The sequence below is a fragment of the Vulpes lagopus genome, chromosome 7, assembly GCF_018345385.1.
Source record: "Vulpes lagopus strain Blue_001 chromosome 7, ASM1834538v1, whole genome shotgun sequence".
NCBI lineage: Eukaryota > Metazoa > Chordata > Mammalia > Carnivora > Canidae > Vulpes > Vulpes lagopus.
Genome location: NC_054830.1, coordinates 17906496 through 17920816, shown reverse-complemented (window position 1 = coordinate 17920816; position 14321 = coordinate 17906496). Strand labels below are relative to the sequence as shown.

The 14321-nt window shown below is 42.6% G+C and overlaps 1 protein-coding gene across 4 annotated transcripts in view; it reads right to left on the bottom strand.

Annotated features, from left to right (window-relative positions):
- Positions 1-11026, bottom strand: part of ARIH2 (ariadne RBR E3 ubiquitin protein ligase 2) — a 49077-nt gene extending 38051 nt beyond the window's left edge. For 2 of the 4 annotated variants that reach the window (XM_041761978.1, XM_041761980.1), the window contains exons 1-3: positions 10888-11026; positions 7858-7919; positions 5319-5661 (exon numbers count right to left, since the gene is read on the bottom strand). In XM_041761978.1, coding sequence (XP_041617912.1) covers positions 5319-5567 — 249 coding nt within the window. In that variant the 5' untranslated portion in view covers positions 5568-5661; positions 7858-7919; positions 10888-11026. Of the gene's footprint in view, positions 1-5318; positions 5662-7857; positions 7920-10347; positions 10531-10887 lie in introns of those variants that run through there. The other 2 variants (XM_041761979.1, XM_041761981.1) reach the window with 2 other exon arrangements.
- Positions 11027-14321: the final 3295 nt, after the last annotated feature.

Sequence of the window (14321 nt, the reverse complement as noted above, 5' to 3'; positions counted from 1 at the left end):
AAAATAAAGTATTCTATGTAACATTTTCCCAGCTCTACTGTAGTTAACACAGCAATTCATAAAGCAAGAATTGTAGTAAAAGTGCTCATTATAACCAGTTTATTTCTCCAATCCCATCTGAGGAACACCCAGGCTTAAGAAGTGAACAGTGCAATTCAGCACTGAAGAAGTTTAAAGAAATCTGTTCCTTTCCTCCAGTAGTAAAGAGACCTCAGGTTGCATTCACAATCTTCCACATTTTACTCCCTTTAACCTGTACTCTTAGTCTCCCACTCTAGCTTAGAAGGTAACTTGCCTGCCCCCACGGCTTACTGACCCCATTGGGCTTGGATTCACTGCCCTTCCACTCCACCTTCAAGGTTCTCCCATAACACAGAGCTGATAGCTCACTTTTGTCCCATTAGACCAGATCTAGCCTAAAGTGGAATTATTTCTTCTTTCTAATGCATTTGGGTAGGGCCCTGAACCACACTCCTCTCCTGCCCACATTCTAACCGTGCTGCTGACAGGAGGAGCAAAGCATGTGGGAGACTCCTCTGGCCCATCATAAATAAAAGCTAGCCTGAGGCTGATCCCTTTCTGAGCAGCTTGATAGCAAATGCCTCAGGAGTTTCATAAAATAGTACTAATAGGATTCACTGAAGCCAAAATTCTTCTTGGCTAACTACTGCACATTTTGCAATAAAAATGGCTGTTATTACTAGAAAAGGCCTATCTCATCTATAACAATAACACTCAAATAATCTTTGTGTGAGTTTCATATAAAAATAAAGTGTTTTAAAAAGAGAACTTTGGGATCCCTGGGTGGCGCAGTGGTTTAGCGCCTGCCTTTGGCCCAGGGCGCGATCCTGGAGACCCAGGATCGAATCCCACGTCAGGCTCCCGGTGCATGGAGCCTGCTTCTCCCTCTGCCTGTGTCTCTGCCTCTCTCTCTCTCTCTCTCTCACTGTGTGCCTATCATAAATAAATAAAATTAAAATTAAAAAAAAAAATTTAAAAAAAATAAAATAAAATAAAATAAAATAAAAAGAGAACTTTCTTTTCCTTAAAGACTTTCCTTAAGACATACATAATCACTACAAAATATTTGTCAGAGATTTTTTCTCCCTTCTACAACATCATATCTCACCTGGCAATCATCTAACCTCTAATGACTACAGTTGATACTTGAACATGGGTTTAAACTGCACAGAGCCACTTATGCACAAATCTTTTACAATGTAATACTGTAAATGTCTTTTCCTTATGATTTTAACATTTTCTTTTCATCATCTTATTTTATTGTAAGAATCCAGTATATAATACATATAACATACAGAACATGTGTTAATTGACTGTTTCTGCTATTGGTAAGGCTTCCAATCAACAGTAAACTACTAGTATTAAGTTTTGGGGGAGGGCAGCCCAGGTGGCTCAGGGTTTAGCGCCGCCCTGAGTCCAGGGTGTGATCCTGGAGACCCGGGATCGAGTCCCACATTGGGCGACCTGCATGGAGCTTGTTTCTCCCTCTGCCTGTGTCTCTCCCTCTGCCTCTCTTTTCTCTCTCTGTCTCTCACGAGTAAATAAATAAAATCTTAAAAAAAAAAAAAAAAGTTTTGGAGGAGTCAAGAAAGTTATAAATGGATTCTTGGCAGTGTGGGGTTGGCACCCCTAATCCCCACCATTGCTTAAGGGTCAACTGTATTCTATCTGTGTAAGATGATAGCTCATTCTAAAAACAATGCTTCCGTTTTGCCATATTTGAAAACCAGTAGTTTCCTCACAATACCAGATAAGCATTTTCTCTGTTGTCTGTTCTTAGCCCTTAATCTGATTTCCTGGGCACTCTCCTTTCTCAATTAATGATCTAATTCATGGGATTTGTCTCACAACACATATAGGAAGTTACCCTGACACCAAGGGCCTTCACTAAACCAAAAACCCAGTGCCCAATTGGAATTTTAATATTTAAGAGATATCAAATCTCAAAAGGCAATAAATAAAAGGGTCAATTTTATGCTGGACAACAGCTCATCCATAGGCAACTGCCAACACACAAACAAAACAAATAAAACAGACATGACTATCAGTGAAAAAGTCGAGCCAGTCCTCAAACTTAGCTTCCATTCATAAACAACTGTTCATATGGCTATAATTTTAAACCACAAACATGTCATATTTTCTACCAGCCAAATAACACCTAAATCATATGAAAGAATTAAATATTTCAATATGTCGCAGAATTGTACAAACAGCACCATGACCAAGAGGGGACATCAGTAGTAATCTGAATGATCACCATTAATCTCCACTCTCAGATACACATGCAACAGGGGAGCTAGAAGAGCCAAAGCACCAATAAACACCATTCTATAAATGCAGCCCTCCCGTCCCATGAGATATTAATTACAAAAATAAAAACATTAGTTTTTATCCAGACTGAAAAAGGAAGATTGTATGTGATCCCTCTCTTTTACTCTCAACCAGGCTATTTTTGCCTGGTCTCTTCCTGAACTACTTAAAATATCACTGAGTCCCTTTATGTGCAGCCAAGCCACCAAAAGAGCCAGGACCCTTGCTGCCCAGCCCCAGAAAGAAAATGGTTATTAGCATAGTTCTCAGTGAGGTCTAGGGAGGGGGAAAAATATTTTACTGTGATCTAAATTTTCATGGACTATTTTCCCCCCTTTGCCCCATTTTTCTCTTTAATCCTTTCCTTGTGTTTCAACTTTCTTTTTATTTCTTCATCTCTATACCAAGTTCTTTTTGCTCCTTCTTTTCATGCTCTTGACGGTCAGAACAATGCCTTTTCATGACAGCAGAGATGTACAGCAGAGGGACTAGGAAATCTGACTCACACCAACAGCATCAGCTATTGTTATCAACAGCTGACAAAATTCATGGTATCCATGAAATTATTCAACACTATTAAGGAGGAAACACTGTGACAGGAATGATGGGAAGAAAAGGTATAAAGCAGTTTGTGCCCTCCAAGAAGTGACAATCTAGTTGGAGAGATCATGCAAAAATACACGAAAAAGTAAAACAACATAAAGCTGTTCAAAGACTGCAGTATGTGCTCTAATATACATGAGTTGTAATGTTCAGGCACTGAGAACAAAGGAGGGTACAACCACTGTGTTGCAGGGTCTCAAGAAAGCTTACTTGGGGGAAAAGTACAAGCTAGACTCTGAAGGAGCCCTGAGGGGATAAAAAGTGAGGAAGCAAAGGGAGGCCTTTCTATCCGGAGAAGACTTTTCAGAGGGCTGACCCCGAATTAGCTTAATAATAAGGAAGAATGTAAAATGGTATATGTTACGTTACATGTATTTTACCACAATTAAAAAAAAAATGAGGAGAGGTTTCTGGGCTCCTCAATTGTCTCTTACAGGGTAGGAAAGTCAGCACAGAGGGCCTGACAAACACAATTCTTTTTTTTTTTTTAAGATTTATTTATTTATTTATGTGAGAGAGAGAGAGAGAGAGAGAGAGAGAGAGAGAGGGCAGAGACACAGGCAGAGGGAGAAGCAGGCTCCATGCCGGGAACCCGATGCGGGACTTGATCCCGGGACTCCAGGATCCTGCCCTGGGCCAAAGGCAGGAGCCAAGCTGCTGAGCCACCCAGGGATCCCCGACAAACACAATTCTTTTTTTTTTTTTTTTTTTTTAATTTATTTATGATAGTCACAGAGGGAGAGAGAGAGGCAGAGACACAGGCGGAGGGAGAAGCAGGCTCCATGCACCGGGAGCCCGATGTGGGATTCGATCCCGGGTCTCCAGGATCGCGCCCTGGGCCAAAGGCACGCGCCGAACAGCTGCGCCACCCAGGGATCCCAACAAACACAAATGAGAACATCTGATGAACTCAGTCAACTGATACTGTCCAGCATATAGCCACACACCTGATGATACCTTTTCTAATTTTAAATACCAACACATAAATAAATAAATAAATACATACATACATACATACATACATACCAACACTGTGTATGACCTGACGATACCGTTAAAGCAAAAGAAACTAGCTGACCAGATAAAGAGGTGTTTGTGAGGAAGAGATCTGATGCCTTTTCTATCAGGGAAATGTCCTCTAGAAACAGAGGTCCCAGTAGCTTTGCTAAAGCTATAGTGTAGAAATCCCAAATACAGAGGTTCCAATGGGTCTCCGTTCTTCAATTTTTTTTGCTGAACACAAGGAGAGGAAGTCTGCAATACTTCCAGGAGCAAATCACAAAAAAAGCTGTATATTTCAACTTCCCACTAGCTGCTAATAAAGCCCTGAGTATCTAAATCCAAGCTATTAGTGAATCTTTGCTGACTACGGGGGTGGGGTGGGGGTGGGGGTGGGGGAATCCCTAAAATAGATAAAACAGTAGATAATAGTAGATAAAGCAGCTTTTATAGAAATCACACACAACACACCTTCGTTACTTTCATTTAAATAACAAGAAAATTATGCGGATTAAATCATGCCAAAGTGTCCTTGACCTTCACTTTAAACAAATTAACAAGATCCATATAACAGTTCCTGAAGAAAGGGCAGTGAAAACAGTGAAATAAGAGAAATGGCCCCACTTTCACATAATGGCCAACAGTAGAAGAGAAAGAAACATGCTGGGATATTGTCTAAATGCCCATAAAAATATTCATAGTACACAATGTTTTATGTGAGTATACTATGTACTAGTCTAATATTGCATAGCACGAAACATACGTGGTGAAGACAATAACTGGCCTGAAGTGCAAGAATGAAAAACATGCTAGCTTAATTGTTAAAAATAAGATTTTTGCAGGAATAAACAACTCTTTAAAATTTCCATAGAACACCCCCCAAATCAAGGAGATACAAGCTAAAATCTCTTTCAACATTAGACATTAGCACATGAAACAACGGAGTTCAATCAGACCAGAGGCACCGATTATTCAGGGCACACCCTGGGCACCTCTCAAGACATCTGCCAGAAACTCACACATAGTTGTGTACAGGATGGTGATTCTGAGGCTAATTATATCTTATCTCATAAAGTTTCATAAGACTCACTTTCTGAAACCAGTGTTAACCTACATAATTCTGCTTCAGTGTACTTCCAATCTATCCTAAATCTACCCCATTCTTCCTTTCCAATCCTTAATGGTTAGGAATTTGAGGGTCTTAAATATGCATATTTTAGAAAACAAGGTAAAGCATTAAATGTGTCCAACCAATCCAACATATACCTAAATCTGGTTTCACTTACAGCGCCATTCAATCAATGTGGAGGAGACATCAGTTAGCAACAGCTCATATTTAGATTTAATTAGGGTAAATTACACTTGAAATTGACAACATTGCTCACCTTTAGGACAGAGGCTAAGCTGGTCATGTGCTCATTGAGGGCACCCTCGGACTCCTTGTAGGTCAAGCAGGTGAACTGGTACTCCTCGGGATCAAAGGCGTCAGCCCCCTGCTGCTCCACATCGCTGGCTACTCCCACGTAATAGTCCTCTATGTCCCCTGGGTCCTCATCCTCTTCTTCCTCCTCACAATTTGGGTCATAGTCCTCTTCATTGCTGTCAGACCCCTGGCTATTCATGTCCACAGACATCTTAGCATCCAGCCAAGTTGCAGATCAGGAAAGCAGTTTTTTCCCTCCCCCCAAACTTTACCACTTTCTCAAATGCATTAGTGTTTTTTGTCTTCTAAGGAAGGAAAAGAAAAAAATTAGTGTTACTTTCACTGTGAGAAATTATAACAGTAACCACTCAAGAATAAAATAGCATAGCCTGGTCCTACCCCCATTATGGCCTATGCCAACTCTAGTCCCATTTACGAAATGTCACCATCATCTCCCTACCCAGGCTTATCTAAAGAAACTCTCTCCTTGAGGGGCAGAAGCAGCTAATAATGGTAATTTCACATGAAGGGACTGGCATGAAAGAGTCAGGAAGGCTGTCTGCTCTATGTCAAGGGGTCAAATTCCCACTGACTTATCCTTCCTGCAGGAATCCTTAAGAAAGAGGCACATCCCCACAGTTGGAGGCCCATAGGGGAAGAAACCTAAAGGCTGAGCTACCAAAATTTAAAATCTCTTTGCTAATTATGCCCTACTAAGTAATGACGCAGACAGTATACAAATGACACAGTTCCTTCTCACTACAATGTCCATGAAAAGAACACTACTCTTTCACAAATATCACTCTCAGATATCTAGAAAACAGGTACATGGTGAGTAAAGAAAACATAAAAGCTACAAGGCTTTTCAACATCCTCCTCTAGTCTGCAAAGTTAAGTGATTTTTCAGGATTTTTTTTTTCCAGTTTTAAAGGATTTTACTGATCCTTTAAAAACAGTACTTTGATGCAAAGAAATTGATCCAATAGTGAAGGAAAACTATAGATATACAGAGATTGTGGTAAATAGCCATTAACTTTTCTGCACAAGTACTATAGTTCAAGATCATCTGCAAAAAACAGTATTTAGTGATTTTTTTTTTTAAAGATTGTATTTATTCATTCATGAGAGACACAGAGAGAGGCAGAGACATAGGCAGAGGAAGAAACAGGCTCCCTGTGGAGAGCTTGACGTGAGACTCAATCCCAGGACCCCAGGATCATGATCTGAGCTGAAGGCACATGCTCAACCACAGCCACTCAGGTGCCCCTTAAGTAGTGATCTAAATCTAAAAACTAGTTAAACAGCTGCCTCTGGCTCAGGTAACAATCTCAGGCCCTGGGATTGGAGCCCCAGGTTAGGTTCCCTGCTCAGTGGGGAGCCTGCTTCTCCCTCTCCCTCTGCCCCTCCCCCAGTTGTGTGCATGCTCTCTATTAATAAATTTTCAAAATCTAAAAGCTAATAGAACTTTAAAATGCAAGAGCAGCTGTATTGGATGGTATATAACTAACTCATAGCCAAATCTAGATTAAATATAAAAGTATATATAAAGTCTATTTGAAATAGATAATCTCTCAAGGGAGTGCCTGGGTGGCTGAGTAGGTTAAGTGTCCAACTCTTGACTTCAGTTCAGGTGAAGATCTCAGGACAGTGAGATCAGCAGGGAGTCTGCCTGAGATTCTCTCCCTCTCCCTCTGCCCCTCCACCTGCTCTCACCATGCGCATTTTCTCTCTCTAAAATAAATAAAATAATCGTTTTTTTTAAAGATTTGTTCAGGACATCCCGGGTGGCTCAGTGGTTTAGCACCACCTTCAGTCCAGGGCATGATCCTGGAGTCTTGGGATCAAGTCCCACGTCGGGCTCCCTGCATGGAGCCTGCTTTTCCCTCTGCCTGTGTCTCTGCCTCTCTCTCTCTCTGTCTCTACAAATAAATAAATAAAATCTTAAAAAAAATAAAAATAAATAAAGATTTATTTATTTATTCATGAGAGACACAGACTGAGAAGAGAGGCAGAGACACAGAGGGAGAAGCAAGCTCCTCGCAGGGAGCCCGATGCAGGACTCGATCCCGGATCCCGAGATCACAACCTGAGCCAAAGGCAGGTGCCCAACCGCTGATCCACCCAGGTGTCCCAATAAAATAATCTTAAAGAAAAAAAGAATCTGTCAAAAAAAAAAAACAAACCACCATAATTAAGACAAAAAATAAAAATGAAATACATTGAAATAAATGTGTAAAAAAATCCCAAGTGTGCTGAACATGTAACCAGTCCAAAGTACTACAGAGCCACGTTTTAATATTATAAAAATATCAGTGAATCTAAGTTTGACATGCTAACCATAAGTACTCAGTTTTTAAAAAATCATATTAATGAGACAGCAGTAATATAATTTTGCAATTTGACTTTTAACGAATTGTCTTATATGGTAGAACCAACTAATTACAAATGAAGTACGGTACTTCTCCTTTAGAAGAAAAAGTTAATCTTTAAAATAAAAATACCTGTAATGCTTGAAGATCTTTCCAGATGTCACCCCAAATATTCTATGTCATATAATTTCCATCTAAAATGAAAAAAGAAAATTCTATTTATATTTTTGAAGTTGGTACCCTGGTTTTGCAAATTTATTTTTTAAAAAGCAAAGACATGTAAAAGAATAAGCAGCAAGGGGCCAAAGTAACTATGAAATTATTTTCTTATAAATCCCACAGAAACACGTACGTCATTATAATGAAAAGAGTTACACAACCTTCTAATAAAGAAAGCATCAAAGTAAACAGCCAATAATAATTTAACCTGGAATACTAGTGATGTAAATAGATACCCAATTCCCTCCCTCAGTTTGAAAACCCACTACCTTATTTCTCCTATTGTTCAGATTCCCTAAATTACCAACACAATTTCTTTTTTTTTTTTTTAAAGATTTTATTTACTTATTCATGAGAGACACAGAGAGAGAGAGAGAGAGGCAGAGACACCGGCAGAGGAAGAAACAGGCCCCATGCAGGAAGCCTGATGATGCAGGACTTGATCCCAGGACTCCAGGATCACGCCCTGGACTGAAGGTGGCGCTAAACCGCTGAGCCACCCGGCTGCCCTACAATCACAATTTCAATCCTAAATGTTACATACAAGTGGACAAACTAAATTGCAACTGACTTAAAGGGAGATTTTTAGTATAAAGTCATTTCCATGGTAGTAATCTAACACAAAATATTTCATATCTCACCTTACTCACAAAAAATTTATTTTTAAATAAAAAATGTTCCCAACAGGATGCCCAGTAGGCAATAGTAACACCCATCTGCCACCTCTTCTGACATGTTCAAAGGCCATTTGACCTGCTCGGAGATACAGATCCCGCTATCCAAGACTGAATAAATACTACTTGCTTACTCAATTAGAAATCTTATGTCTATTTCTTTTTTTCTTTTTTAAGATTTTATTTATTTATTCATGAGAGACACAGAGAGAGAGAGGGGCAGAGACACAGGCAGAGGGAGAAGCAGGCTCCATGTAAGGAGCCGGATGCGAGACTCCATCCCAGGTCTCCAGGATCACACCCCCGGCCAAAGGCGGCGCTAAACTGCTGAGCCACCGGGACTGCCCTCTAGTTCTTTATCCTTTAAGATTTCGTGGAAAATCAGAACTTATAACTTCCAAAAAAAAAAAAAAAATACTTCAAACATAGACTGGTAAATATAAATTTAATGAAAATCAAAGTCCAAACAATGATCACGGATGATTATTTCTAAAATATTAGAGAACTGATTTTTTAAAATCCTTTTTCTTTTACCTGTATTTTTATTTAAGATACTGCTTATTGGACAAATAAACCTTATAAATATTGCTCCCATCTACAAAATTTTACTACCAGTATTAGTTCTCATTTAATGAGAGCCAATTTCAGGTCTGACTCATTCTCATTAAATCTTCACAAACCTACAAAGTGGCTATCATCTCCTTCTTAGGAATGAAGCTACAGTTCAAAAAGGTTAAGTAACTTGCCAGCAACCAGTATTACTCAGAGTCCATACTTCCAACAGATCCACTGGTTTTGGGGATTCATAACTCTGCACCACCCTTCCAGAGAACTTAATACTATCCACAAAGATGCCTCCAGAATCACAAGAAACAAAAGACCATGCTTGCCACTTTCTCTGGATTTCTCCCCAGGATCTGAGCTTAGAGGCTTCTCACCCACTAAATATTCAAGAAGCAGGGGAGAACTTCAGACTCCTCTCCAAAAACGAGAAAGTCATTTCACACTTTGTGGGTATTCTAGGTCCATATTTAAATGAAAACTTAATTTTTAATCTTTTCAAAATTAAATATCCCTAATTCTACTCAAAAGAGTGCTGACATTGCTCAAAGGGGTCAGAATGTTATTACCTTATAAATAGAACTGATGGCACGGCCTTGATTTCTTTTGGATGTTAAATATTATCCCTCTACCCCAGACAGAAAAGGAATAATGGAAATTACTTTTCCCCCAGAGCCAAAGTCACGTGTTCAGGAGGCGTGACACCCTCCCTGGCCTAAAGGATCCAAACTAAAGACTTCTCTCTCAGTTTAAAGTTGACGAGAACAAAACACTCTTGGCGAGTCTGAAGATGTTTACTCTAGACATAATATTTGACTCTGAATGGTCATTTATCAAGGCTACATCTCCGAAGAAAACTACTTAACACTTTTAAAATAGGAACCAGTAACTTAGTTTCAAAACCATACACACTATACTATCCTGCCTAATACAGTAGCCACTCGCCCCATGTGGCTATTTTAATTTAAAAATGAAACAAACACCTAAAATTTGTTTTTTTCAGTCGCACTAGCCAAAAGTCAAAATGCTCAGTAGGCATGTGTGGCTAGTGGCTACCTACTTAAGAACAGAAGTATAGAATATGTCCATTGTGGCATAAAGTTCTACAGGACAGAGCAACAGTCAGTACAGAGGTGAAGTCATCCGCCAACACGGCTGTCTCTCCTACCGCTAGCACAGCAGGGTCCGGCGACCCGGCAGAGGCGCCGCCGCTCCTGGGCCGCACGCCGCACGTTTCTACCGAGGCGCAGGGGCAGCCGCGAGGACACGGAGCCCACGCGCAGGGGCACCCTTCGCAGGCGAGCGTTAACCAACTGCACGGGTGGCACTGCGAGGGCTCGGAATGAAGACTAGAGTGGGGAGCCCCGGAGGCGGCGCGTATCCCTGGCGCGCCCGGCGGGGAGGGCCCAGATGCGCCAGCGCCAGTCGGTCAGAGGCACTGGCCTCCGACCTCTCTGGGAGCTGGAAAGACAGCAGGAGGAGGAAACAGACGCCAGGCGCGCGCCCGCCCGGGTCGTAGCCTTGAGCCACCCCCTTCACGGGCGGTGCTGGGCGCTGAGACTGGGAACCGGCGGCCAGGGGCACCGGGGCCTCGCGGGCGGCGACGAAGGCGGAGCCCCGGTCCGTCTAGGGAGGCGCGCGGAGAGCCCACCCCCCCCTCCCCGGCCTGCCGGGGTAAACAAGGCCGCGACCCGCGCCGCACACTTACCGGGAGCCGGAGCCCGTGGCCGCTGAGCCCGGGCGAGCCAGACCGGGCCGGGCCGGGCCAGAGGAACCGGACACAGGCGCAGAGGCGGCGGCGGAGGCGACGGGCCGACGCCGGTCAAGGCCCGCGCTCCTTCCTCCTGCGGAGCAGTCTCCGCAGCTCCGGAAGTGCTCGGTGCGGCTGCGTCACTTCCGGCCTGGGGTCGACCCGCGGTCGCTGGGGTCGCGACTGGTGCCGAGTGGTATCGTCCCTTGGCCAACGCTTCATTGCAGGCCAACGCGTCATTGCAGCCCAGCGCTCCGATCTCGAGTGTGACCCGGCACCGCCGGCGCCCACGACTGCGGGAGGCAGCAGGGGACAGGAGTCGGCTTATTGGAGAATGGTCAAGGGAACTCTTCCGGCTTTCGCCTACTCTCGCCGCCCGCCGCCCTTTTAACCAGCGCCTTTCTTGACGGACTGCTCTCTCCACCGTTTGTATTCGAGTGTAGTGCACATAGAAGACATACTAACGTTCGTAGAATGGTACAGGATTGTTGTTTCCCGGTCGCTATCTGGTGGAAGGAGGACTGGGGTTTCAGGTCAGCGCGCCGGGCCGGGAATTTCTGCCTAACACACACTCAAGCCGCCGCCTGGTGGCCCCCAAGCCGCAGACACCACGCCGGGCTTTCCCTCGACTCCCCGGGGGGCCTGGCCCACTCAGTTATCCAGCTTCCCATACATCGTACATAATTGAATCGTGATTTTGTTTCTAAAACTCCGCATTTGCCTTGCTCATCGTTTCTTCAGACAGTTGAGGAAGTATGTGCCATTATGACTGCCAGTTACGTCTAAGGGCCTGTTGCCAAGGATTGTGGATAGAAGGAGCCCCTGAGGCTCACTCCAGTTGCTGCTGCACAAGTGGAAATGCAGGTGAAGCCGGTGGTCCTAGGGAGGATCCTGGCTGTGCATGTCCTCACATAACCCAAATTATTTCCACCCATACACAAGTCGTGTATATACTGATATTCAAGATATTTATGTGTAAGAAGCTCTCTTACTTCGTTCTTGCTTCTTGTGTGTATTCGTGTATTTAATACATGGTTTTCACCTTCCAATTTAAGACCATGTACCTAAATAAAATGCAAATACTAGAAAGCTTCCCCCCCCCCCAAAAAAAGAAACAAATACCAGAAAGCCCAAATTAATTGGGAGTGAAAATTAATAGCAATGACTTACAATTGTAGGATTATGAGTTTTATCTGTTAGCAACATAAAAGTCGACTAAACTCCAATGTGTTTATTTCACTTGTTTTGACAAAACATTCCTTTAAATTATGATACTCACAAAGGACCTAAAATATATTTTCTGCAAATGAAATCTCAATTATAAGCTCTCATTTTGGGTTACCAGTAATAAACACTCTCCAGCAAATAAAAGGAAACAGTCTTTCTGTAGCATTTTTACATTTGCAAAATAAAGAATTTGTTCTTGTCAAGCACATCGGTGTACATACGATATATTGGAATCCTACATGTCCTTATTTGTTCACCTGTCTTTCCCCTGCTAAAGGTGTTTGTTTTAGAGAGGGAGACAAAGAATTTTAAGCAGGCTCCACACTGGTTGGAGGCTCAATCGTGCAACCCTGATATATGACCTGAGTCAAAATCAAGAGTTAGATGCTTAACCAACTGAGCCACCCAGGTACCCCAAACGGTGGGTTTCTTTCTTTCTTTTTTTTTTTTTTTAATATTTTATTTATTTATTCATGAGACACAGAGAAAGAGAGGCAGAGACACAAGCAGAGGGAGAAGCAGGCTCTAGGCAGGGAGCCTGACGTGGGACTCCATCCCAGGTCTCCAGGATCACGCCCTGGGCTGAAGGCGGCGCTAAACTGCTGAGCCCCCCCGGGCTGCCCAAACGGTGGGTTTCTTAAGGGCACAGATCCAACCTTGTTTTCAATATTATTCTATTATATAAACATTTATTGGGCTGATATTTTTAACCAGTAGGAATTTCTCTCCAGGAAATAGAGATTGAGGATTAAGCCACAATGTTTAAGGATATGCATACAATGGGACACCAGGGTGGCTCAGTGGTTAAATATCTGCCTTTGGCTCAGGGCTTGATCTGGAGTCCCAGGATTGAGTCCCACATCAAGCTCCCTGTATGGAGTCTGCTTCTCCCTCTTCCTGTGTCTCTGCCCCTCTCTCTCTCTCTCTCTCTCTCTGTCTCATGAATAAATAAATAAAATCTTAAAAAAAAAAGAAAAGAAAAAAATTGGATATACAAAGCATACAAATACATGCTTTGGAATGCTGATTCAAATAGGAAACATTTGCAGCATTCAAAACGTCTAAAAGTAAGAGTTTGTTAAATTTTATGGTAAAGTGGGGATCCCTGGGTGGCTCAGCGGTTTAGTGCCTGCCTTCCGCCCAGGGCGTGATCCTGGAGTTCCAGGATCAAGTCCCGAACTGGGCTCCCTGCATGGAGCCTGCTTCTCCCTCTGCCTGTGTCTCTGCCTCTCCCTCTCCCTCTCTCTCTTTGTGTCTCTCATGAATAAATAAAATCTTAAAAAAAAATTATATGGTAAAGTATACAATAAAGAAAACCATTAGCGGGGATCCCTGGGTGGCGCAGCGGTTTGGTGCCTGCCTTTGGCCCAGGGCGCGATCCTGGAGACCCGGGATCGAATCCCACATCAGGCTCCCGGTGCATGGAGCCTGCTTCTCCCTCCGCCTGTGTCTCTGCCTCTCTCTCTCTCTCTCTGTGACTATCATAAATAAATAAAAAATTAAAAAAAAAAAACAAAAAAACCATTAGCAATGATGCTGTAAGAGGCATCTATTAACAAGGTATTATTGATATACCCTTAAGTGAGAAGAATAAGAAATGAAATGCACATGATAGTACTTTTCCAAAATATATATGCATATAAAATATATAAAGTTTTATTATTTCTGTGGTTCAGGAATCCAGATAGGCCATAGTGGGAATGGTTTATCTCAGCATCTCAATGTCTGGGGCCTCAGCTGGAAGACTTGAAGGCCTTATAGGAACTGGAATCATAGGAAGGATTATTTACTCATATATCCAGTGGGTTTTGATGGCTGTCAGCTGGGGCCCTAACTGGAGCTGTTAGCCAGCACACACAGACACATGACCTCTCCATGTGGTCTGGTTTCCATGATAGCTGGGTTCCAAGGACGAGTGTTTTAAGAGGAATAGAGCCAGGTGGAAGCTGTATCTCTTTTTATAACTTAGCCTTTGAAGTCACATGTTACTTTCTTCTACATTTTATTGGTCCAAGCAGTTACAAATATTCTCTCAGGTTCAAAGGAAGGAAATGAAGCCTCACCCTCGATAGACGAAAACCAACATTGTACCACATTGTAAGAAAAGCATGTGGAATGGGATATATATGTTGGTGTGGCCATCTTTGGAAAACATAAGATGTCAG